Genomic DNA, 25938 nt, shown 5'->3' with positions numbered 1-25938 from the left:
AGTCGACTCGTTAGCTCCACTCGATTAAAATTCATTAATATATTGATAAATTTATACATACACCTATTTACACACACACACACACATATATATATGTAGTAACTAATAATATAAACATACCACTTTTATAATTAAATATATAATATGTAATATAATTACTTATGTCTATAGTGAATATACTTCATAAGTATATTTTATAATTTGTATAATAATTAATCGATAAAATTTAATAATTTCATATACTAGTATGTGAGAATCATATATGAAATAGATATATGCTATTAGGCCTGTGTATAAAAGGCCCTAAACCGATCCGTCCGCAAGACCCGTTGTTGGCCCACCCGACAAAAGCCGGTTTCATCGGGTCAAGTGAAACAACGGGTTCGCTATGTATTATATTGGTCGAAACCGACTGCCAACTGGTAGGGGTTAACTCATAGACCTTGGGGCCTTATGCATTGGTTCACTCACTAGGCTTCGTTTGGTTTCATAAATCCTCTCAACTCCTCTCAATTCATCATTATAACTTTTTCAAATTTTAACATAAAATATAATAAACAATTCAATTTTTTTAAATTTTAAAATAATAATAATATTAAAAAATAATATTCTAACAATATTTTATCATCTCAATTCAACTCAACTCAATTCAACTCACTTCAACATCCAAACACAACCTCAAACATCATCTTTAGATTGTTGTAGTACTGTATGTGCAGATATACTTATCACTCAAACATCTTTTTTTTTTAAAAGCAATCAAACGTCTGCTTTAATGATCACTCAAATGTACTTTAATCTGTAATTTTTTTATTTTTTTGATAAGGTTAAGCAATCATTTTTTGCTTGCCATGTGTAATTTAATATTGGATTTATTTTATTTATTTAATCGGTACAATTCTCACCAACTTTTCGGTTGCAACTCTTAGAATATTGATAATGGACTAGTTAAATATCAATATAAGTCTAAATTTTAGTTAGATGTGAGAAAAAACTTTCATATTGGACTAGTTAAAAGTCCAAAACTTAAAACTTAAGCTACAATAAATCTTAAGTCATCTCCAAACATAACTAGCTACTATTCATAATAGAAAGCAATATTTTATTATTTCATCACTTCTCTCTTTCTTTGAATAGTAAAATATACATGGCATGCACATTATTTATTCTATTGATTGCAAATATTGATAGAGTATATATATTATTTTTATAAAGTATGAAGATCTAGAAAATATATGAATTGTATTTGTAAAAAAAAATTTTAAAAAAATAATATTATATTATTATTTTAACTTTAAGATAGCTAGTCCAATATAAACTCATTGAGTCAAAAATTAATATTATAGCCAAAAGTTGAGATTCTAGCTAAATTTTAGACTTGATAAGAGCTAGATGATTGGCAAGCTCTTATAATTAAGAAATAATAATATTATATTATTGTTAATTAATATGAAAATGGGAGTGTTCCCGTCAGTCTCATCAGACCTGTTTACATAGCCAACACCATTCATTAAGGTAGCAGTAGCAGCTTGCCAGCGACCCCAAATCATTGTGATTGGAGGGTGGGGAGTAACTTGCGTCAGAACCAAATCGACGGCTACGTGAGCCCGTCCATCAAAAAGTTGATGAACCCCTTAGGGTTGCACATATGACCCCGAAATATCTGAGCCAAAACATTTTTCTGTTTTTTTTTTTTTTTTTTTTTAAGATCAGTCGGGTCACACAGGTTCGATCCGTTTTTTGTTTTTAATAATCGGCTCGGATCGGGTTGTCATCCGCACTGTAGATGTCCGAGTTGGGTCGGGCACATATCCGATGCTTTGAGCTCGGGTTGCAACCTTATATGCTGTCATATTAAGTATATGTATTAATAATATATGTAGGCATATAATATATTTTTATTTTGGATAAATATCAACTAGTTAGATATTAATTATTTTTAAATTTTTTTAAATTTTATAATTCAATAGAGGTTCTACTTGTTAGTTGTATAATTTAATATTACATTTTTTTATTTTTTATTTAATTTATTAATTATTAAATATTATTCAAAAAATTTTTAAAAAAAATTTCAAGCTCGGCTCGACTCGAACTCGTTTGTGAGACGAGCTCGAGCTCAAGTTGAGAGTTTAGTTTATCGAGTAGAGCTCGAACAAAGAATAAAAAAAAAAATCTTGAGTTCGGACTCGAGCTCGAATATTTTGAGTCGAGCCGAGCTCGGCAAACCAAAGACCAACTCGGCCCGGCTCGATTACAGTCCTAATCATGCATATAAGTATGTAACTTAATATGTAAAGATAAATAGAAACATGTTGATAACTTAATATTAATATTCATACTCAAGAGTAAGCTTTTATCAAGGAAATATAAATAATAAGATTAAAATCTCATGTTATATTAATTTTATAATATGTATAATATATATAATATAAAAAATTAAAATATATATTTGGGTTTGATTTAATTCAATTTTCAAGTCATGAATATAGGGACCAAACCGATTTTTGATCAGTTTTGATTCTTGGGATCTGAAATCGACCAAATCGATATTTAACCGAACATAATTGGTCGATTCGATTTGATTTGATCGGTTTTTTAATTTTTTCTTACAACCCTAATCCATACCATGTAAGGTGCTTTCAAGTAGGTTTGGACTTCGTCATTTGAACTTCTCCTTTTAATTATGTATCTTAAAATTTCTAAGATTTTATTTTCCTCTAACTTTTGAGAAAATCTTATATCTATTAAGGGCAGGTTTGGAGGATGAGATAAGAATTTTATATTTTGTTTTAATGTTTAAAATATTATGTTTTGGTATTATTATTGTATTGAGATTTGAAAAAAGTTGAATTGGGATTTAAAAAGATTAACTTGTTTATTATATTTTGTATGAGGATTTGAAAAAGATGTAATGATGATATGAGATGAGAATTTTGTGTCTCATTCCACCCCCAAACCTGCCAGAGTTATGGAAGCACACTTACAAAATAAAGTGATCTGTTATATTTTTTGAAAAAAATATTTTATAATTAGATGTAACATATCAAATTCTGTCAATTTATAAAATTATTTTTAGAATCATCTTTGTATAGACTAAACATTTCTCTTGTAAAAAATTTAAAAATAATTTTCACAAAACTTATCTAAATATATTCTTAATGGATCTCTTATTAACATAAGAGTCGTGCTACACCCATTGAGCATGTAGCTCGATAAATTCTTTCGAGAATTTACTCAAATTAATTTTTTTTTCATATATTATTTTATATTTTTAAATATTTAAAAAATACTTTAATCTTTAGATAAAAAAAAAAATGCAAGTCGACACTCTCGAGATCCCGTCTCGAGATACCAAGCATTTATGTTAACATAAACCCAGACCAAATGACAAAAATAAAAATAATTCGCAAGATTCTCAAACTTTGTTTTGTTTTTAACAAACAGAAACGTTTTACTTTCAAAAATTTTGAGGGACCAATATCCCATGCCCACTTTAAATTTGTCCCTGACTACAAATGTAACTACTTTATTTGGAAATTGACTGGACACTCTTTTGAGGACTACTTTTGTAACTTTATCTTGGACATATCTGTTTTATTATCTCAATGTAAAAAGAATAAATAGATAAAGCTGTTATAGAACTAGAAGTAACAACACCTTGTATGCAATAGAACTCCTAATTACAGCTCTTAGCCCTTTGGATATAGATTTGTTTGGATTGAAAAATCATCTCAATCAATCTCATTTTATTTTATTATTATAATTTTTTTAAATTTTCATACAAAATATAATAAATAATTTATTTTTTTAAAATCTTAAAATAATAATAATATTTAAAAATAATATTTTAATAGTATTTTATTCTGTTTTTAACTTTTATCTAAAACTATCTCATCTCATTTCATTTGATCTCATATCATATAATCATTATAATTTTCTCAAAAATTTTATATAAAATATAATGAACAATTCAACTTTTCAAATTTTAAAATAAAAATAATATTTAACCTTTAACTTTTATCTCATTTCATTTGTGTAACCTAACGAGACCATATTCTCTAATTCTTCTAAATTAGTTAGTTATATCCAACCACCAAACTATTACTCTTTTAGAAATGTTTTAGTACAAATAAATTTTATAAAGTAAATTTATAAATTATCGTGATTTAATGTGACTAATCAAATTATAAAATTATTTTTATTATAAAATAAATATAAAAATATCTCATGAAATATCTGAATTGTAGTAAAATAATTTGTGAATAGTAATGAAATAATTTGAATTAATATTTTTATTAGATTTTGAGGAAAAAAAAAGAAAAAATTAAATTTTAGAAATTTTAGAATATTGAGAAGGAAAATACTAACTTGTCCCATGATTTTGCACCATCGTGGTAATTAATAATTAAGAAAGTATCTATTAATCAATTTATAAATTTTTTTATAAAAGTTAATTAAAAAAAATATAATTTACATTTGGAGCACGCCAAATTGGTCCACGCAACCGGCCACGACGACATCCTATAGAGAATAGTTGTGATCTCGGGACTCAGGGCTATGTTGGGGTTGTTAAAACAATTTTAATTTATCTCGATTTAATTATTGGTATGATTTATTACTTCTTAAACATTTTGTAAAAAGAATAATATTATTCGTCATCTAACTTTCATAATATTTTCACCATTCTATGATGTGACATTAAGTGATTAGAAATTACTTATTACATTTTACTTATAAACCTATCATCTAATGCCACATCATGAAATAATAGAATGATGATGAGAGTTGGTATGATAAATTAATTTTTTCTTGTAAAAAAGTTAAATTTATCTCAACTTTTTCATACATTCAAACATACATCTCAACTTATTTACAATGAAACACATTTTAATAGAATCACACAACATTATTATCACATATAAATTGAAATCATTTAAGATCACCTCATTATCTAAACGCAATAGGCTGTGTTTGGTTGTTGGATCTTACACAACTCATATCAAACCAATTATTGATGGGACCCACTACTTTTTCAATTTATTATAATAAAGTTAAACACATCGCAACCTAATTACAGCTCTTAGCCCTTTGGATATAGATTCGTTTGGATTGAGAAATTATCTCAATCAATCTTATTTTATTTTATTATTATAATTTTTTTAAATTCTCATACAAAATATAATAAATAATTTAATTTTTTTTAATTTTAAAATAATAATAATATTTTATTTTAATAGTATTTTATTCTGTTTTTAACTTTTATCTAAAACTATCTCATCTCATTTCATTTGATCTCGTATCATATAATTATTATAATTTTCTCAAGAATTTTATATAAAATATAATGAACAATTCAACTTTTCAAATTTTAAAATAAAAATAATATTTAACCTTTAACTTTTATCTCATTTCATTTGTGTAACCTAACGAGACCGTATTCTCTAATTCTTCTAAATTAGTTAGTTATATCCAACCACCAAACTATTACTCTTTTAGAAATGTTTTAGTACAAATAAATTTTATAAAGTAAATTTATAAATTATAGTGATTTAATATGACTAATCAAGTTATAAAATTATTTTTATTATAAAATAAATATAAGAATATCTCATGAAATATCTTAATTGTAGTAAAATAATTTGTGAATAGTAACAATATAATTTGAATTAATATTTTTATTAGATTTTGAGAAAAAAAAAAGAAAAAATTAAATTTTAGAAATTTTAGAATATTGAGAAGGAAAATACTAACTTGCCCTATGATTTTGCTCCATCGTGGTAATTAATGATTAAGAAATTATCTATTAATGAATTTATAATTTTTTTTATAAAAGTTAATTAAAAAAATATAATTTACATTTGGAGCACGCCAAATCGGTCCACGCAACCGGCCACGTCGGCATCCTATTGAGAATAGTTGTGATCTCGGGACTCAGGACTATGTTTGGATTGTTAAAGCAATTTAAATTTATATCGAATTAATTATTGATGTGATTTATTATTTTTTAAATATTTTGTAAAAAAAAGTAATGATATTCATCATTCTAGCTTTCATAATCATTTCACTATCCTATGATGTGGCATTAAGCGATTGGAAATTATTTATTATATTTCGCTTGTAAACCTATAATCTAATGATACATCATAAAATGATGAGAGTTAAGATGGTGAGTCAATTTTTTCTTGTAAAATAGTTAAATTTATCTCAACTTTTTCATACATTCAAACATACATCTTAACTTATTTACATTGAAATACATTTTTAATGGAATCACACAACATTATTATCACATATAAATTGAAATCATCTAAGATCACCTCATTATCTAAACACAATAGGCTATGTTTGGTTGTTGGATCTTACACGACTCATATCAAACCAATCATTGATGGAACCTACTACTTTTTCAATTTCTCATAATAAAGTTAAACACATCTCAACCTACTTTATACATTTCAACTTAAAAAGTTAAACACAAAAACGTTAAACTCATTGCAAGGAGACCCACGAAATACTAATATTTACAATTCAACTTAACTCATCTTAACATTTAAACGCAATCAAAATTTCTTCTTAAAAATGAATATAAAAAAAGAGAAATTATTTATACAAATCTCATATAGACAAGTCTCATGCAAGCCATTATAAAAAAGTTGACCACAGCTTAGAAATTGTAAAAAAATTATTTTTTATTAGTGAGATACACTTTTTTATAAAAAGATTTAGTGCTAGTTTGGATAATGAGATAAGATGAGATTAGATGGTTTTAGATAAGTGGAATAAAATATTGTTAGAATATTATTTTTTAATATTATTATTATTTGGTGATTTGAAAAGTATGAATTGTTTATTATATTGTGTATGAAAATTTGAAAAATTTGTAATGATGAAATGAGATGGGTTGAGAGTGTTTTTATATCCCAACAAGTCATTATATATAATTTATTTATTTGAAACTTGTAACTAATATTAATAAAAAAAAATAAAAAAAATAATAATTATAACGATAAAATGATCTTTTGGTGGTATGACTGCTTCAGTTAGGAGTGACAATATATGACACGATCATTTAACTCAACACGAACACGATATAATAATAACGGTTTTGAGTTAAGTATTAATGAGTTCAAATCAAAACGGATTGATCCGTTAAGACACGATTGTTTAAGGGGTCAATCTCTTTTGATCTGTTATGAAAGTTAAAATTAAAATTATATTCTTATACCTAAAAATAAAATTATTAGGATTTTTATTTTAATATTTTTATGATTTGGATTGTAATTTTAGACTTGTAGTTCGTTTTATATTTTTTTATAAATATTGTGATTTAAATATTTATATAAAATGATGTTAAATTTAATATGGTCAAATGAGTTAATTTTGAGTTTATTTAATCTATTTTTACATAAATAAATTAAAATGGTTCTGGTCGAATTGTATTAATATATTTTATAATATTTAGTAAGGGCTCAAGATACATTGACATGATACGAACGGTTATATTAAAGAATTATATTAGAGTAGTTTAAGATTTTGATACAATAAATTTAATAAATTATATTTAAATTAATTTATATAATATAATACCATCCGTTAACATCATTCGAACCCGTGCAGTTCGAGCTTTGAGGGGACAGGTTATATAATATTAGTACAATGCAGCCCCGAATTACAAGAAGAGTAGTGATACACCTACAACATATTTTACAATATATTGTACAATAATGTGTTAAATAAGGGGTATTATTGTAAAATCATCTTATTTTAATTTTATAATAATGTCCTTCATTTAACACATTGTTGTACAATGTGTTGTAAAATGTGTTGTAGATAAATCATTTTCCTTACAAGAAAGGAAAATAACAATAATTATTATCCCATGGTGGTCCCCGCCTAACATTAATAATTAATTTGCATGGAAAAGAGGGAAACGGACACCTAAGACCCTTGACAGACAAACACCGTCAGTGACTCTACAAACTGACAGGGCCAGACCAATCACGAATATATACGGAGTGTCACTACAGCCATCGAAAAAGTATCGAATAGTGTTTTAGGAGCAAAAGATTAACGGTGCCCCGTTAGAACGGGCTGGGATCGGATCATCGGGTGGCAAGGTAGGCCCCACACACAAACATACGTAGAAAGAGACAGAGACCCAGTCAGTAAGTAAGTCGGGTCAGACCACTCAAATGTGTCAGCTGAGCAGCTCTTTCTTTCACGCGTCAAAATTTAATAAGGGGTAATGTTAGATATAAATTTTATAAAATACTAAACGTTCTGAATTAAGAATGTAAAAAATGTGTAGAATGAGTTTTTATTTTTATTTTTTTTAGTGATTAAAAAAATATTTTTTAATAATATTATAAATTTTTTTAATTTTTTAAAAATATTTATAATGGTTTCAAAAATATAAAAAATAATAATAAAATATAATGTTCAGAAAGTACATTCAGAAGCTTTTTTCAAAAAGTATAATACTACTCATAAGTTTCATACAAACCTTTTATAAAATAATAGATTCTATTAATAAGAAGTAATTTTTTTACACTTTTTTAAAATGAAATTTATTTTTTTACAAGACTTTATATGAAATTTATCTATTTGAGACTTGCATAAATTATTTCTCTTTAAATTAAATAGCTAAAGTTTTTTAATTTTAGAAATATAAATTATAAAATTGAAAATTGTATTTTATAAATATTTTTAATTAAAAAAATTCTTTTATCACAAAAAAATTTTAAAAAATAAATTCAATAATCGATATAATTTAATTTAATATATTAAATTATAAAATTAATTTTATTATAAATTTGATATAATAAATCATATTAATCTATCTCATTTGTGATATTATTTTAGCTATAATTTAATAAAAAGGCTTTACCAATAAATTTTATATAAATAAATCTATAAAATAGAGTGATATGATATAATATGTGTATCTATTTATAAATTTATTTTTATAAAATTTATTTTGTGGTTATATTAATATTAAATAATTATATAAATTTAATATTTTAAAAAAAAATTAGAGAATTTGTGAAACTAATATAATATCTATCTTTAAATTAGAAAAGTCGATTGATCAAACAAAGCAACTTTCGTTAACCCAATCCAACCCAACCCAACCACAGCTCAAACCAACCCACTAACCCCACTTTTTTCTCATCCCCCACCCTTATATATTCCCATTTCCCTGCTTGCTCGACCTTACAACACAAACAACACAAACACGACGACTCTGTGTTCAGCAGAGCAGCGGGCCAGAGAAGAAACAACTTCCCCCCCCCATTCTTTCGATATATCTCTTTCTTTCTTTTTTTCGCTTTTGAGGATTCCAAACCATGGGGACGGAGGTTTTACGACCTCAGGATTGTTTGATCGGACGAATCAGAGACCCTCATACGGTTGTTTTTCATCGCCGGAAAAGTAATTATGGAAATGCTAACACTAGTTATGTCTCTAACTCTAGATCTAGCCGTAAACCGGCTGTCCGGTCCGAGAAACCGGAGCAGAGAAAACGGTTCGTTATGAGCCAGTCGGAGCCGTCCGTCTCGAAGAGATCGAGCTCCTCCGACGATTTGAAGTTGGAGAAGAGGAGTCTCTCGATGGAAAATGTGACGATTTTGAGGAGAGGGGAATCGATGGACTCAAAGCTCAAGAGCGCGGTCCTGCGGAAGGAAGACGATGGTCAGGTCCTCCTGGGGACCCAGAGGCTGGGTTCGGAACTTGGAATGGTGCCGATGCAGATCCGGATCGAGGATCCGAGGTCGCCACCGATGATCGGAAAGTGCGACGTGTACGCTGGGTCGGCGTTCGCGGTCTCACCGGCACCGAGCTCGCTTCCTTTGCCGTCCTTCTCTAAGAAAAATCATGTCTCCACACTTGTTGATGACTCCGCCACTCGAGATCTGAGGCGATTGCTCAAGCTCAGTTTGTAAGGTCCGTTTCCAATCAGGTGATGAACAGGGTAACCGGAATCGGACATCCGGATAAGATCTTGATCCGAACGAATTATCTCTCTTTGTGCCGCGACTTTCGTCTCCGTTGCGTTAATCTCGAGTTTTAGGATCTTAAACCATCCGTGATTTTTTTTAAAACGGAAGGTTAATCTGAAAATCGGGAGAATTACGGGGACGGATTAGATAATACTCTCTCTTTGGGTAGTAGTAATCGAAATATGGGTAATGTAGTGTTGTAATACTGGAAAAAATATCTCAAAAAAGGGAAAAAATTAGGGGGGGTGTTTGATTTGCAATATGGGTAAGCAAGATGGGTTAAGAAGCTAAAGGTAGGCTGTAAATGTATGTGTTTTGTTTCCCTTTTGCAGTGTAAAATACGATAAACATTAGGGGGATGACTTTAACTTAAGCAGATTTCCTATTTCTGTTCTGAGTTGTGTGTGTTGTATGTTTTTCTGGACCTTTAGGTTCACTCCTTTTGTTGTAATGTTATGGCATGTAAAGATAATGTAATGAATTGAATTCCGTGTTGATAGATCTACCAATGTCTGACTGAAATGGTTATGTTCTGTAGTTCTTTTATATTTTCGCAAAATCTTGTGTTCAATTCATTAACTGCATCGATGTCGGTGGAGATGTCGGAGACGTTTGAAAGTTCGCTATACCAAAAATAGCTTTCTCGTGACATTTGTTTATTTATTTATGATTTGTGAAAGGAAAAGCAGTTGTTACCAGTGGTTGTTTACCTTGTACGTGGTTTACAACAACGCGTTCATGTCTTTTCTGGGTGGGAATGGAAAGGCGACTGTTCACCTAAACTTGTCTCTACCATCCCCTGTGGCGTGTGGTACATATGACAGCTACACCTTTCGTCTCTATCCAGCGCTAAAGTCATTGATGCTTTCTTCTGCTTCTGTTTTATTTTATTTTATTTTTTCAAAAAAATAAAAATATAAAATAAACACCATTTTGATACATAAATTCTAAAAGACGAGTTTAATCTCGGTCGAAAAGATGAGTTTGATTATGTATTTAATTATTTAAATTTAAAAATTAATTATAATAAATATTTGATAATTTATAATTTTAGAAGCCTTTTCTTATTTTCGTGCTTGTATCTAATTTATTGTATTCATGAATAATTTTTATACGATGACAAGAAATGAATTAAATATGAGAATCTTATATTCTCAAATGAATAATGATACTTGACAATTTGAAATGAGAAATGTTATGAGGAAACTTTAGACAACAGACATCTTTGAGATATGTTAGAGGGACAAAAATGATATATTATATGTTGATTATGCATACGTATGTGATATAGGGTACCTACATATAATTTTGACACGGACACAAAAGAGGTAGATGATACCTAGAAATAATTTTATTTGAAAGTCTTTACATCACACATAATTTACTTAGCAGAATTTGATTTAAAATAAAATTTTAAAATTTAAATCTTACAAATTAAATTATATCATGTGGATGATGTGTGGTGTAAAAACTTTTAAATAACTCTACTGAAAAACCTAAAGTTTTAGTTTTAATCTTTTTTATATTTTCGGATGTTCTTTTGGTTTGAATATATTTTTTTATATTTTTTCATAAATTATGTGATATTACGTGGTAGTGCCACGTCAAAAAGAGGTAAGTTTGAGATGATTCAACAGAAACATTCTTTTCAAATATCCTATCAAAATTTTAATTGTTTTTAGTTACTATAAATTCAAATTTATAGGCATCACACATGCGCATGACGAAATATCTAATCAAATCACGATGGTAAAATTATCAAATGATCAAGTGCCCGTTAATAGATGATAATTTTTTTTAATAATTTTATATCACTTGAAAGAATGATATAAAATAGGATGACAAGCGGCATGATACTATTGGTTTATTTTTACAATTCTTCTCAATTTATTTAATTTACTTATTACAATTTTTTTAAATTTATACATAAAATAAAATAAACAATTTAATTTTTTTTAATTTTAAAATAAAAATAATATTAAAAAAATATATTATAATAATATTTTATTTAACTTTTAACATTCATTTAAACTCATCTTATTTCATATGTGAAAATTAAAGAGGTCCGATCAGATCTGCCAGATCAGATGGATCGGCCACATCATATATTTTTCACCTATAACATGTTCTAATCTTAATGAGGAAGTAAATTGTAACCTACTTTCCAACTTGAAAGTCAAAGTGACGACTTTAAGAACTTGGTGGCTAATTTATATATATAGTTAAGAGGATAACATGTGATTTTCTTTAGATATAATTTGGATTCCAAACTTGCCTTCAAAGTATTACTTGGAAATTGACGGATGATATTTTCTTCTTCTTGCTCTGGTGATCATATACAGCGTTGAAAACTTCTCATCAAATTGTTTTACACCAACTGACAAAAATTAAATAAATAAGATTAGGTTTGAATAGTCAGTTTATATAAAAGTTAAATAAAATATTATTAGAATATTATTTTTTAATATTATTATTATTTTATAATTTAAAAAAATTGAATTATTTATTATATTTTGTATAAAATTACAATGATGAAATGAAATAGATTGAAAATCCCTCTCAATCCAAACTGAGTTGATTCTTATTGATTGTAAAATAAGTAATGAATAATGCTATATACAGTCATGGAATGTACAAACGTCGTGTAGTCGCTTTGAAAAAGAGTGAAATTTACTATTAAAAAATTAATTTATTTTCATATAGATCCCATATTTATTCACATTTTTCAAAGCGATTGTACGGTACTTGTACACTCACGATTGCAAGTATAATTTCTCATAAGTAATATATTTATACAAAATAATACAACACATGATATATACTTGCTATTTGACATAAAAAACATTAATTTCTCAATTTTATATATTGGTATTTATGATTATTCGTTGGTAGGTTGTGCAATTCACATATCAATTAAATATTGTTGATCGAGTTTGACTTCTCAGTAAATGAATGAACGCGATCTAGTTAGAGTTTTTCATGAATATGTTTGGATATAAGATTTTTTTTTATGTTTTTTTTTTTTTTAACTTCTGTTTAAATTAGTCTAGTTTATTATTATAAGACTACAAATAAAATATTTGAATGATTGACATTGTTTTAATGTAAAGATGTAATTGTCAAGATTATAAATATTTACTAGTTGAGGTGTATTTCAAGATTAAATATATTTTTAAACTCCGTCTTGTTTTAGGTTGCGTTTGATTAGTGATATAATTTTAAGTATTTTATAAATAATAATAAAAATATAAAAATAAAAAATAATGCATAATACAATAAAATTTTTATATGCAGCTCTTAATTCACACCTACCTATTATCACTCTAATTTAATTTGAATGTACTTTGAGTTTTTTAAAAAAGTCCCATCAGCGATCAGCATGTGCCAGACGGGACCGATCTAAGTAGCAATGCAATGTATGCAGCAAGGCATTAACTGATCTTCCTTCCTTTGCCACCTACCGAATCTCTTTCTGCTAGCCATTGACCACCCATCTTTCATACTTTATAATTAAGATCTCCTACATCTTAATTAGATTTTGGATAATTGTTGAGTCCCTGTCCAACTCATAGTTGAATTTTTGCATAGGAAGTGTTTCAGATACAGAGATTAATTTGTGAATTTATTTTTATATAATTACTTTATAATTAAAGTATTTATACAACATAATGCTGCATACAATCTTAAAATTTGCAAACTTAAAACTATATTTAATTTAATTGCGAATACGAATGATATGTCGCTTCAATCTTATTTTTATATATAATTTAATTAAAAATATTTATTTAAATATTTATAATTATATATATATATATATTTAAAAAAAAAAAAAGAATAGTGAGTGGAGCTTGTTTTCTGTCTCAGTCCCACTGGATTCCTCAGTAATATTGTAAGAAAATAAAGGGGAAGTGGGAACAAATCCAAGAAGCTTTTAAAAAAAATGTGGGGTCAAATGAATCCTTTTTTTTTATTTTTTATTTCTAAGAAGTGAATTGCAAGGAAGCAATAATGTTCTGTGTCTCCTGTCTACTTCTTTCATAAGAGATAGTAGTGCCTTGGGAAGGGGGTAGAGGAAACATCAAGAAAAGCCAAAGTGCATGTGAAGAATCAATGAGCCTCTCTTTATGCTAATGTCTTTTGGAGATGCTTTGGTCACCCGAGGGGGAATGGAGGTTCCCTCTCTCAGTTTGTGTTGCAGAATCAACAACCATCAATGCTGACCTGCTACGTGGCATTTTGTGAGTGTTATTACAACTTCATAACTATGCCCCCAATCCATGTGCTGATATCATAGCATGTTATGAACTAAGATGATGATGCTGAATACTATGAAACAACCCAACATTAGAATATAAGAGGCAAAATTAAGACTATGATAACTCAGGTTTAACTAACTATAGATTGATTCCCGCAACTTGGAATGCCCATTTGTAAAAGATAAATAATTTGTGCAGTTTTAGAGTGTACAAATTCTATATTCTATTTAAAAAAAAGTAAATAAATTTAAAATTTATATAAAAAAATTAATTTTTTAATAATAGATATCACTATTTAAAAAAAAAATATGCGAGTTTTAACATTGCTGAAACTATATTTACAATCTCATCAAAATCTAGCCAAAACATAAGCAGTTGGAAAGTAGAAGAAGTGCATGCAAAGTGCTAATGCCATATGAATTTGTAATTGGGCCCAACTTATAGCCTTATTCTTGTACATCCATAAAAGCTAGGTCCATCTGGCTTAACCCATCCCATGCCCAAAAACATCATCTTCAACCCATTTGACTATGTTTTTTTTTTTTTTTTTGTTTATTTTAAGGAGAATAGTGACAAGGCGCACGCGCGTGCGTGTGAGAGGAAACACTCATAACGGACCGCTAGTGCGTGCTGTTTGTCTCTTCCAAACGTTCTATCCGTTCACGAGCTTTCCTATTAGAAACCACACATTTTCGGTTTTCCCTTGACATTAAAAAAAACACCTCTTATGTCATATCTGTATCTAACCAATCAGCCATCTCCATTTGTTCTTTTATTTGAGAAATGACGAAATCCATATAAAGAAACAATAAGAAAATCGAAAACCCCGCGAGAGAGAGATGCTAGCGAAGGAACCGAGTGGCTCAAACTTCGATCTTCCCGAGGAGGTGTTGGAAGTCCTGCCGTCAGATCCTTTCGAGCAGCTCGATGTGGCTCGCAAAATCACCTCTATTGCCCTCTCCACACGCGTCTCCGCCCTCGAATCTGAGTCCTCCTCCCTCCGCTCCCAACTCGCCGACAAGGACCAGCTCATCGCCCAACTCCAGGCCCAGGTTGAGTCCCTCGACGCCTCCCTCTCCGATTCCACCGATAAACTCGCTCTCGCTGACAAGGAAAAGGTCCGAACAGCCCCCCCAAGCCTCGAACCCCTTTCAATTCCTTTCTTTTTTGGTTGAAAAAATCCCGTTTTAGTTCATTCATATTTCGGGGGTTCCTATTTGATGCAGGAGAGCTTGTTAAAACAGAACGCTTCGCTGTCCAGCACCGTGAAGAAGCTTAACCGAGATGTCTCCAAGGTACTGCCAATTCTTTCTACCAACAGCTACATTTTTCTGACTTATCGGTTTTCAATCCGTTTGATTATTAACTTGCCGCGTAGTGTGATGCACTGAGTGAAATTTGATTGGTAATTTAAATGCTCAATCACGTTTTGTTGAGAATGGCGGCGGGGGAAAAGACGAAAACTTGAAACAATCTTCTATTGCACTAATCTTATTCTGTTCATTGGATTTTAAAGCTTAATCGGTTTATTTTTTGTGAGGATCTCAGAACGAGAGAGACAGAGAGAGCGAGCGAGAGGAGTTCATTAGTTGTTACGTGTTTTTTTTTTCTATGCATGCATTAATGTATGTATGTGTACACGAACGCATCAGCTAACGAGGTGCTTAGAGCTGTTTGAGCTCCTTAGTTTATACAACTGAATGAGTGTAAAATCGGGTTTATGGTTGGAGGTCTCATGGTCGTACTGTATTGGGTGTGTGCAGTTGGAGGTCTTCAAGAAGACACTCATGCAATCGCTTCAAGAGGATGATGAAAATTCTGTGAGTTATCTTCTCTCAGCATTCCTCATGAGTTCGGGTCTAGCCCAATGTGGCAGTCTAATGAAAAATATATATAATATATTGCGAGCACAATACTAGCTGTACGTGTTGGTATATTTTGGCTTGTGCCATTACTGAATCTGGTTTTACTTCAGGCAGGGGCTCCAGAGGTTGCTGCTAAGATACAAAGCCAGTCAAGTCTTTCTTCAGCATCGCAGACTGGAGGTCCTCTACTTCTATTTTCATGTTGTTCTACCTAGGTGGATTCTGGGTGTCTATTTGCATTCAAAATTGATAAATATCCCAATAGTGGATCCGCTTGTGCATGGAAATGAAACTGCCGACTAATGGATATTTATTCTTAATCCCAGCCAAGGAAAGTTTTTGGACCCGATTAGAACATATTAGATCACTATTGGCCTTCTATGGTGAAGTGGCAAGAGCCTTTTTCAGTAGGGTGAGGTCTGGATCAATCAGTGAGCGGGGGTTTTTGGGGTGGGGAGGGCTTCCTGTACAATAGTATTGCCATCTTCTCTAAAGAAAATTTGAAAAACGAATGTATTAGCTCATTGACAGCCATATGTTTCTGGGATTCCCTTGGAAAAACTTGCCTCTTCTCTTTTGACAGCAGGAAAGAAAATTGGAATTTACTTGTTAATTGATCCGTTTAACATTTGAATGTGCTCTGAACATTATACATTTTTCTCTTGGTTAAAATGCTTTGCTCATAAATTTGCACCAATTATTTCCATCCTAATATTTGACAATGACCTCTCGAACATTCTTATCGTAAAGCGTTGGTCCAAGTTTTTGGTGTATCATTTTACCAATACAACCACTAATCTGAACGAGGTTGTCTATTTTGTTTCAGATGATGATGCTGCAGTTTCATATTCTAGATACTCTTCATTCCGGAGTCAGATGTCTGAAGTAGGAAATTCACTAGCAGAGGAAAGTGAGCCTGATGGTATGAGCGTATTATGAATTAGGAGTACTTTAGATCAGATTTCTTCCCTTAGGCAATTGGAATATGTGTCTTGCACAAGTTAATGCCTGCAGGCCATATGTTGTATTGCTTATGGATTTAAAATCCTGTAACTGAGTATGTCATTTATAACCTTAGTTCTGTTTCTTGCCAATCTTTGCAGCGTCAAGACCTCGCATATCACATGGCCTCCTGTTTGCATCCCAAACTGTCACACCCCGGCTTACTCCTCCAGGTTCTCCTCCGAGCCTATCTGCATCGGTGTCCCCAACAAGAACATCCTTACCTGTGTCCCCGAGGCGGCGTTCGACTTCATTTTCTGGATCAAGAGGAATGTTCGATGATCGGTCTTCGGCGTATTCTTCTATGCACTCAAGCCATCATGGCTCCTTGTCAGGCTCTGACACAGGTTTGCAGAGTGGTTAGCTCTTACATATCTATGCACCTGGACAAGTAGATTGCTTATGAAAACTGATTATATGGTCTAAAACCCATTTCATTAGTCAGTGTCCTTGATATGTTTCAGGACGAACAAGGGTTGATGGGAAAGAATTCTTCCGCCAAGTCAGGTAAAACATGGAGTTTTGAGATCAAGAATGATAGAACTATTTTTGAAACATTTATGTACTACTAAATTATGCTTTATTTAGAACTATTTTTGAAACATTTATGTACTACTAAATTATGCAAAAATAAAGCTTGTATACTCCATACGCCCAGTCCTTTTGTAACCCAAAGCTTTTATTTTATTTGCTATCTCGAATTATTCATGCCACTGCCGAATTTAAGTCCAAATAATTGTTCCTCCTTTCCCCTTATGCATTACTTTTTTATATAGTTAATCTGAGCAATTTTAACAGCTCTGGAACCATATTTTTTAATTTTTGCACGTGATCATAATTTGGTTATTGGCTTCTCGGATGAAGCAGCTTTTGATCTGATCCTGTCTCTTTTGTCATCAGGAGCCGTCTGTCTTATGAGCAGTTTGGTGCCTTTCTAGCAAATGTTAAGGAGTTGAATTCCCACAAGCAAACAAAAGAGGTTTACCCCGCTTTTAACAGTTCTGTAGTTTTCAGCATCCAATGAATAATTATGCATCTGAAATATTTCAGGAGACTCTAAGGAAGGCCGATGAGATTTTTGGCCCAGAGAACAGGGACCTCTATATGATATTCGAGGGACTGATCACTCGCAATGTCCACTGATATTGCATAGCCGGGACTGTGATAACAGTTTGTAAGCATTGTGTTTATTTCTATAGAGTTTCTTGAGCAGTTCCCACTGTATATTAGACAGACTCTAGTGCAAAGTGTAATGAAACTATTCTTTAAACCCTTGTTCAATTTGATATCAGGTTGTGAATTTGCATGTCTATTGATGAAATATGACCTGTTCTGAAACTTGAGTAAGGCTAGGATGTTGTCCTTTTTGTCATTTACAAGGAAGAGCACACATCAAGTGAACTAAAGTACTAATAATAAACAATCTGCATCCTTGAGATGGCTTGCTTGGAAGTTTGGGAGTAAATAACTAAAATTGGATCCTGATTTTTAGATAGCATTATATTTTTCCATGAAACCAGGTGGGCTCAGACAGAATTCAAATCCCAGCTGTAGCAAGTTAAAAATAGTGAAGTCTGACCTTCAAGGTAGGCTTTTTGACGGCTTCAAGGAAGGCAGGTATTTTGGCAATGCACTTGCTTCTCCATAATGGGTGTTTCGGTGTGCATAATCCGACACAGTCGAGAAAGAAACGGTTTATCCAAGATCTTATATCTGGGATTGCTGGTGTAAACTGTAAGTGAAGATTATTTAACAAACAGCGATGGCTCAGGTGTTGGCTAAAATGATTAAAAAGCAATGGAAAAAAATAAAATAAAATTTCGGACCATAAATTAATCTGTCCGTAAATAATTCAGATAGGTTTGGATAGTGAGTTGAGATGAGATGAGATGAAAATTGAAAGTTGAATAAAATATTGTTAGAATGTTATTTTTATTTTGTGATTTGAAAAAATCGAATTATTTATTGTATTTTATGTGGAAGTTTGAGAAAGTTATAATGATCATGTGAGATGAGTTGATTAGTTGGCCGTCTTTAAATATTGATTAGTAAGCAAATCAAATTTCAAACGTGATACTAAGGTTGATCTAGTATGGATTACTTGGGATGAATTATTATAGATTTATAGACATCGAAGATCATAAGATACAATATTTATGATTTTTTACGTGTGAGAGAGAGAGAGAGAGAGTACGTGCATGCTGTACCCTCCAAGAATATCGCACGGAATATGTTTTATGTATCCCCTTTTCCACGTTTGAGTTTGATTTTAAAAACAAACTAAAAAGAAATAAATGGAGATTGGATTAAGAAGGAACAATCACAAAGAAAGCCTATTTTCCAGCATGAATATTCGGGGAGAAGTCAAAATAAATATTGGATGTTAGAAAAAGCGGAGAAAACTCAGTTCATGCCAGCCGCTACTTTCAATCTCTCTCTCTGGCTCTCTCTCTGTCTCTTTCCTTTCATTCGCCTTTGTTTTGGCTTCTGAGGCCTCTCTCTGGATTGGCCAACTCTTGTGCCTCATGGAAAATGTCGGAGAACCTTTAGCTTGTTCAAGGTATTTTCTGAGCCTTCTATTTTATCTTTTTCTGGGTTTGTTTCTTTTCTGTGTGGTAATGTTGTAACGGTTACGCTACATTGATGCCTTCATTTCTTTTTTATGCCACGATGTCTTTGTTTCCAACCTCTTGTTTTGTGACTACATTGAGTTTCTCTTGTTACTTATATCTTATTCGGTTACGCAATATTTTATAATTAACTGCGGGTGAAGAATGATAGTGTGTCAATTTCTTTACAACGTTAATGGAAGGCAGAAGGTATTCCATGATGCTTCATCTGCTCGTGAAAACAACAGGAAAAGAAAATGAAAAAACTAGAAGGTATTCCATAGCCTTGCGAACAGAACGGACATGTCTACATTGTTGCTTTTGTGTCCTGTCCGTTCCTCTTCTGCGATAAATGATGTTTCAGTTCAGCTGTCTATGCTCATTAATCACACGTTGATATTCGTTTTAGTGTTAGATCTTTTTTGGAGAACTTCTGGTCCTTTCATATGCGTGTCCCCTTTGTTTGAATTTACTCTTAAGTAGCTCTTTTGGGTGTTGTCATATTCTGTGTTGTTTCTAATTGATCCTTGAGGACTATATGGACAGCAATGGTTCCCGCGACATTTCCGTAGACAATGAAGAAGGGAAGGCTAATCCTTCTGGATGCAGACGTTTGCGACTTGGGTTCTCCGACTCCTTCTCAAGTTATGGTAAATTACCCATCTTTATTTTGTCCTTTAGACACCATGATCATCTCAACTATCAAGGTATAATTTAATGCCGGTATTGTTTCATATGGACTTGAGTTAAAATAGATGTGGAGGAGGCCATGTACGAGTCCTCCTCTCCAAGAGGAGCTCCTGAGAACGGCTGCTCAACAAGCTTAGAATCTGAAACAGCTTCCAAAGCCAGTACTTCTGACTTAGGAGGCCAACAGGATTCAAGAGCCACTAAATACTGGCGTGACTTCTTTTCCATGTTGAAGAAAAGACCCCACGTGCGCTTTCAGACATTCCCTTCGCTAAGAAGTGTCGCAAAGCTTACCAGGAGGAAAAGCAAAAGAATTGTAGAAGGGATGGTTCCGGCTCTGGATACTCCAGTTCCTATAGATAGTGAAATTTGCTGCTTCAAGTCTTCCTGGAAGAACTTCACTCTCTCAGATCTCCAAGCTGCAACCAACAACTTCAGCCATGGTCTGCGGTTCCTTTCTTCAGAATATAATTTAAAGTTCAATTGTGAATCTAACATTTTAACTGAACTGATGATAATTAAAAAAAAAAAAAAATTCCTAAATGTAATTTTAGCTGTGTTGCTAGGCTAATAAACATCTTATGTTTCTGCTTGATGAAGAGAATTTGATTGGTGAGGGAGGCTATGCTGAAGTTTACAGGGGTGAATTGGAAGATGGGCAGCTTATTGCAGTCAAAAGGCTGAACAGAGGAACCCAAGAAGATATGACCGCTGATTTCCTGTCAGAGCTTGGGGTTATGGTCCATGTTGAACACCCCAATATTGCTAAATTGATTGGGTATGTGGTTGACGGCGGGATGCACATCGTTCTTGAATTGTCTCCCCATGGAAGCCTAGCGTCTATACTTTATGGTTAGTTTGTTTATCATTATGAAGCTATGTATTTTCAAATCCTCTCAAGTATCCAAACATTAAAATTTATCAGCTTCTTTCATTTTGTGATGTTTTGTCAGGCCCGAGGGAGAAACTGGATTGGGGCATCAGATATAAGGTTGCTTTAGGGACTGCTGAAGGCATTCTGTATCTTCATGAGGGATGTCAGAGGAGAATTATCCACAAAGATATCAAGGCTTCTAACATATTGCTTGCAGAGGATTTTGAGCCTCAGGTAATTTTATAATCTGAGGATAACTGAATGATAACAAGTTTTTTTTTTTTTTTTAATAGAAAATTACATTAATATCACTTAACTGAAAGGAATCCAGTTTCTGTCATTCTGAATGATTACATTAACTTTGGCAAACTAGGCTAAAATTATTGGTAGTTTTTGCATCAGTTAGGTGGATAGAATGGAGTAATCATGTGCCCAATATGATAATTGAATGCTGTAAAACTCTAACAGGACACCTTCATATTGCTTGTTTGAGACTTCACAGTTTTATTTGCAACTTCAAATTTGATCCAGATTTCTGATTTCGGGCTTGCAAAGTGGCTACCTGATCAATGGACTCACCATGTTGTGTCAAATTTTGAAGGCACATTCGGGTTTGTAGATCCCAAAGTCTTCATGGTTTCTCATTCTTTGAAAGCATGCTTTCCAACTATTTGACATCCTTCTCTAACCCCTCCACCCCCCAAAAAAAAAACCAATGACAGCTACCTTCCTCCTGAGTACTTCATGCATGGCGTGGTAGATGAGAAGACTGATGTCTATGCTCATGGGGTACTGCTGTTAGAGCTCATCACCGGACGGAAAGCCCTGGATAGCTCACAGCAAAGCCTTGTGATGTGGGTATGTTTCCTTCTGCCACATTTCCATTTATTATCGAAAGTATATGGTGGAATACTACTGACAATTCAAGCTCATGTGTTGAACAATATGATGCAGGCCAAACCTTTGCTCTCTACGAACAGTATCAAGGATCTTGTCGATCCATGTCTTGCTGATTCCTATGACTCAGAACAGATGAGTCGTATGGTCTTGACAGCTTCTTTGTGTATACATCATTCTTCAATGCATCGTCCCAAAATGAGCCAGGCATGTAATCTTTTTAAATTGATTTTTTCCCCAGTAATTGCTTAGTCATCAGCTAGACCCTTATGTCAGTGATCTTTCCAAGCTAGACCCGAAACTAAATACCTAACCCCTCACTACTTTCCCTATACACATGAAAACAAAACAACATTGTCCAGAACTCATAACATGCTGCAAAGTGTTTCACAAGGCTCGTCCCTACAAGGGATCTAATTTAACCAATGCATGACAAGCGAAGAATGGTGAAGTTGATGACTAATTAAAGTCTCAGAATCAAACATTATATGCTGACTGATTGAACTACTTGGTCCGATGCAGGTTGTAAAGATTCTGAAAGGCGAGGACAGCGCTTTAGAGCTCGTAAAACAATGCCAACAGCCTAGACTTCGGAGGACATACTCTGAGGAGCTGTCTGATGCAGAAGAGTATAACTCAACCAAGTGTTTAACTGATCTGGATCTTCATATGAACATTGTTTTGGGGAACTAATATCCAGTTAAAACTCATTTGTTGAATTTGATCAAATGTAAAGATCGAGCGCCAAAACAGTTTGGAAGAAAGGAAAACAATATGGACTGAAGAGAGAAAACCGAGCAGAATCTGATATATATATTATTTATATTTTTTCTAATGACTTGCATGTATGACGAGACCGTAACGTAAATGGTTATTTACGAGGATTTTTATGTTTATAAAAAAATTACATAAATATAATTTTATAAATTAACGTAGATTCATTTAATTTGTTATATTTATTTATAATAAAAATAAATTTATAATCTGATAAATCATATAAAATTACGTTAATTTATAAAATTATTTTTATATAATTATTACGTTAATTTACGCAACCAATTTGAGTACAACTCGGTCTTGCCCAAAGCATCCCGTCTAGCCACAAAATCAACCACTTGATTTCCTTCTCTATAGTGGTGTGTTATGGAAAAAACCAAATTTTGCAAAATATTCTGTAGTTGATCCCAAAAGTCTCAGGGATATCATACTGTGCATTTGTGAGTCAGGATCCAATTTACTACAACTAAAGAATTGCACTCTATGTCTATTTCTATATATACCAGATTCTGATAGTGTTCTACTCCTTCTATCACCACCCTTAATTCAGCTTCCATGTTTATGCAAGAATCAAAGAATTTTGAGAAACCAAAAACTAATTTCCCATCATCATCCCTCAGAATACCACCTCCTTCGGCAAGCCCTGGGTTGCCGAAACTACTTCTATCCAGGTTCAGCTTCAAATGTCCTTGCCGTGGCTTTCTCCATCTCACTACTTGCACCTCTGTTTTCTTTATTTCCATCATCGGGACCTCCAAATTCCTCAGCATCCGAGCTTCCTAGTAGGATAAATTGTTGACTTTGTTATTTCTAGCCGCAAGAGTGCCTACCCAGTATTTAATCGAAGCCCATACTTCCATATTCGGTTTTCCCCTCCATCTTTTTTTTTTTTTTGAATCAAGAATCATAAACCTTTGTATTAACTTTGTGTAATGTCATCAATACATTGCTTTTCCGTATCTATTCTATCAGAAATAAAAGTTGGCATAACTTCCATCCAAATAAGTTCTGATTCCAGACATAAGGCTTGCTTAGCTAATTTATGAGCCACTTCATTTGATGTCCTATGAACATACTGCACCTTCCATCCTTGCTGCTGTTGTAGCATCTTCTTGGCATCGTGAATTATACTCCCATAGCTTGGATAATCAGTATTATCTTCATTGATAGCTCTCACAATATTCTGTGCATCACCCTCGAAAATTACTCTATGAAAACCAAGGTCTCTACTGATCTCCATAGCTTTCCAAAGTGCCATACACTCTGCTGTTGCAGGGTGTTGCACGTATTTCTTTTGATCACAGCAGGCTGTTAGTGCTTCCCTCATTTCATCTCTTATAACTATGCCAATTCCCATTTTTTCCTTCTTTTTTTCAATAGATGCATCCCAATTGACTTTCACCTGTCCTCTGTTAGGTTTCTGCCATCTCGTTGGTCATATTGCTGCTGTGAAGATTCTTCTCTATCTCTGATTGAGCCATTTTAAAATCTCTCATCTGTTCTCTTGCTGCATTGATAATCTGGCCAGGGGATATGAATTTGTTTTCAAAAACAAACTGGTTTCTTCTTGTCCATATGTTCCACATTATCCAAGCCACTTCCTCCATTTCCTCTTTTGCTAATTTCTGCATCAGTTTCTCTAGCAGTTCCAGCAGGTTACCCTCACTGGTTTTCCACTTTTGGATTTTAGAACAAGACTCACACCAGACATCATTAGTAGCAACACATTGCCACAACACGTGTATGACAGATTCCTTTTGTTCCTTGCATATTTGACATACATCATTCTTCACCAGTTTCTTGCTCAGCAAATTAGCTCTAGTTGCCAAAAAGTTGTTCCTAGCTCTCCACAAAAACTGTTTGATTTTCCCTGGTACATCCAGTTGCCATATCTTAACCCATCTTTGGTCATCTTCCCTCTCCTTTGAAGGTTCACCTTTAAGACTTCTCTTCCTTTCTAATTCAAGATAATAGGCACTTCTAACTGAGAATTGACCTTTATTAGAAGGGCCCCATACCAGTTTGTCATCACCATCCATCCTACTCAAAGGTAAGCTAAGAATCTGGTTCACCTCATCCTCAGCAAAAATATCTCGGATCAAAGCTTCATTCCATACCTTCTCCTCTTGCAAGATCAGTTCCTCAACCTTTGCCTCCTCATTCAACCTTGAAACTGGGGATTGAACTCTAAAGGATGATGGAGATGTTAGCCATTTATCCCCCCAAATTTTAATTCTTCTTCCATTTCCCACCCTCCACCTCAAACCTTCCTTGATCAGATCAGAAGCCTGCCAAACACTTTTCCAAATTTGTGAGGGTCTGCTGCCCAGCTTTGCACTTAGGAAGGATGAGTCTTTAAAGTATTTCTGCTTGTAAATCTGAGCCACTAAACTCGAAGGATTATTCAAAAATCTCCATCCTTGCTTGGCTAGTAATGCTAAGTTGAAACACTCCACATTTCTAAATCCGAGCCCTCCTTTTTGTTTTTGTTTTCCCAAATTTTCCCAACTACTCCAATGAATCCCTTTACTGGTTTTCTGATTACACCACCAGAATTTGGCAAACATGCTATTAAGCTCATGACAGAGTCTTTTTGGGAGCAGGAAGACACTCATAGTGTAGGTTGGGACTGCTTGAAGGACAACCTTAATCAACACCTCCTTTCCTGCAGTTGACAGAAAATTATTTTTCCAATTTGTGATTTTTCTCCAAACCCTTTCCTTTATGCCTCTGAAGGTATGGTATTTGGACCTTCCAATAACAGGTGGCAACCCCAAGTACTTCTCATAAGTCCCTACCATCACAGCCCCACCAGCCTCTCTTATCAACCTCTTATCAATAAGGTTTGTGTTTGAACTAAAATAGATTGCAGATTTCTCTTTGTTAAGCACCTGGCCAGAGGCAATCTCGTACACCTGCAACATGGTTTGAATTTTCTGCCATTCCTCAACCTTAGCCCTTCCAAAT

General features: G+C 32.5%; 3 protein-coding genes across 7 annotated transcripts; 2 read left to right on the top strand and 1 right to left on the bottom strand.

The window, feature by feature from the left end:
• The first annotated feature begins 14897 nt into the window (after positions 1-14897).
• On the top strand, positions 14898-18426 carry LOC108995072 (uncharacterized protein At4g15545). 2 transcript variants are annotated; one of them, XM_018970574.2, is made up of 9 exons: positions 14898-15375; positions 15484-15552; positions 16021-16077; positions 16233-16302; positions 16949-17044; positions 17226-17471; positions 17589-17631; positions 18025-18103; positions 18175-18426. In XM_018970574.2, the coding sequence occupies exons 1-9, from the start codon at positions 15097-15099 to the stop codon at positions 18265-18267; spliced, it is 1032 nt and encodes a 343-aa protein (XP_018826119.2). In that variant the 5' UTR covers positions 14898-15096; the 3' UTR covers positions 18268-18426. The 2 variants fall into 2 exon arrangements, with proteins under 2 accessions (XP_018826119.2, XP_018826118.2); XM_018970573.2 differs by having other exon boundaries at positions 14969-15375; positions 17226-17483.
• Positions 18427-19528: 1102 nt separating this feature from the next.
• On the top strand, positions 19529-23140 carry LOC108995071 (receptor-like cytosolic serine/threonine-protein kinase RBK2). Of its 4 annotated transcripts, none has more exons than XM_018970572.2 (9): positions 19529-19684; positions 20280-20383; positions 20489-20866; positions 21024-21275; positions 21377-21531; positions 21829-21908; positions 22020-22155; positions 22252-22401; positions 22717-23140. In XM_018970572.2, the coding sequence occupies exons 1-9, from the start codon at positions 19650-19652 to the stop codon at positions 22885-22887; spliced, it is 1461 nt and encodes a 486-aa protein (XP_018826117.1). In that variant the 5' UTR covers positions 19529-19649; the 3' UTR covers positions 22888-23140. The 4 variants fall into 4 exon arrangements, with proteins under 4 accessions (XP_018826117.1, XP_035548346.1, XP_035548344.1 ...); XM_035692453.1 differs by having other exon boundaries at positions 19536-19684; positions 20480-20866; positions 22717-23129; XM_035692451.1 differs by having other exon boundaries at positions 19615-20006; positions 20480-20866; positions 22717-23129.
• A 494-nt stretch (positions 23141-23634) lies between these two features.
• On the bottom strand, positions 23635-24328 carry LOC108994991. Its single transcript, XM_018970443.1, has 2 exons — positions 23896-24328; positions 23635-23750 (listed from the first exon to the last, which is right to left on the bottom strand). The coding sequence occupies exons 1-2, from the start codon at positions 24326-24328 to the stop codon at positions 23635-23637; spliced, it is 549 nt and encodes a 182-aa protein (XP_018825988.1).
• Between the last annotated feature and the right edge of the window lie 1610 nt (positions 24329-25938).

The sequence above is a fragment of the Juglans regia genome, chromosome 7 (genome assembly GCF_001411555.2).
Source record: "Juglans regia cultivar Chandler chromosome 7, Walnut 2.0, whole genome shotgun sequence".
Classification (NCBI taxonomy): Eukaryota; Viridiplantae; Streptophyta; class Magnoliopsida; order Fagales; family Juglandaceae; genus Juglans; species Juglans regia.
This window is presented reverse-complemented; position numbering and strand designations above follow the sequence as displayed.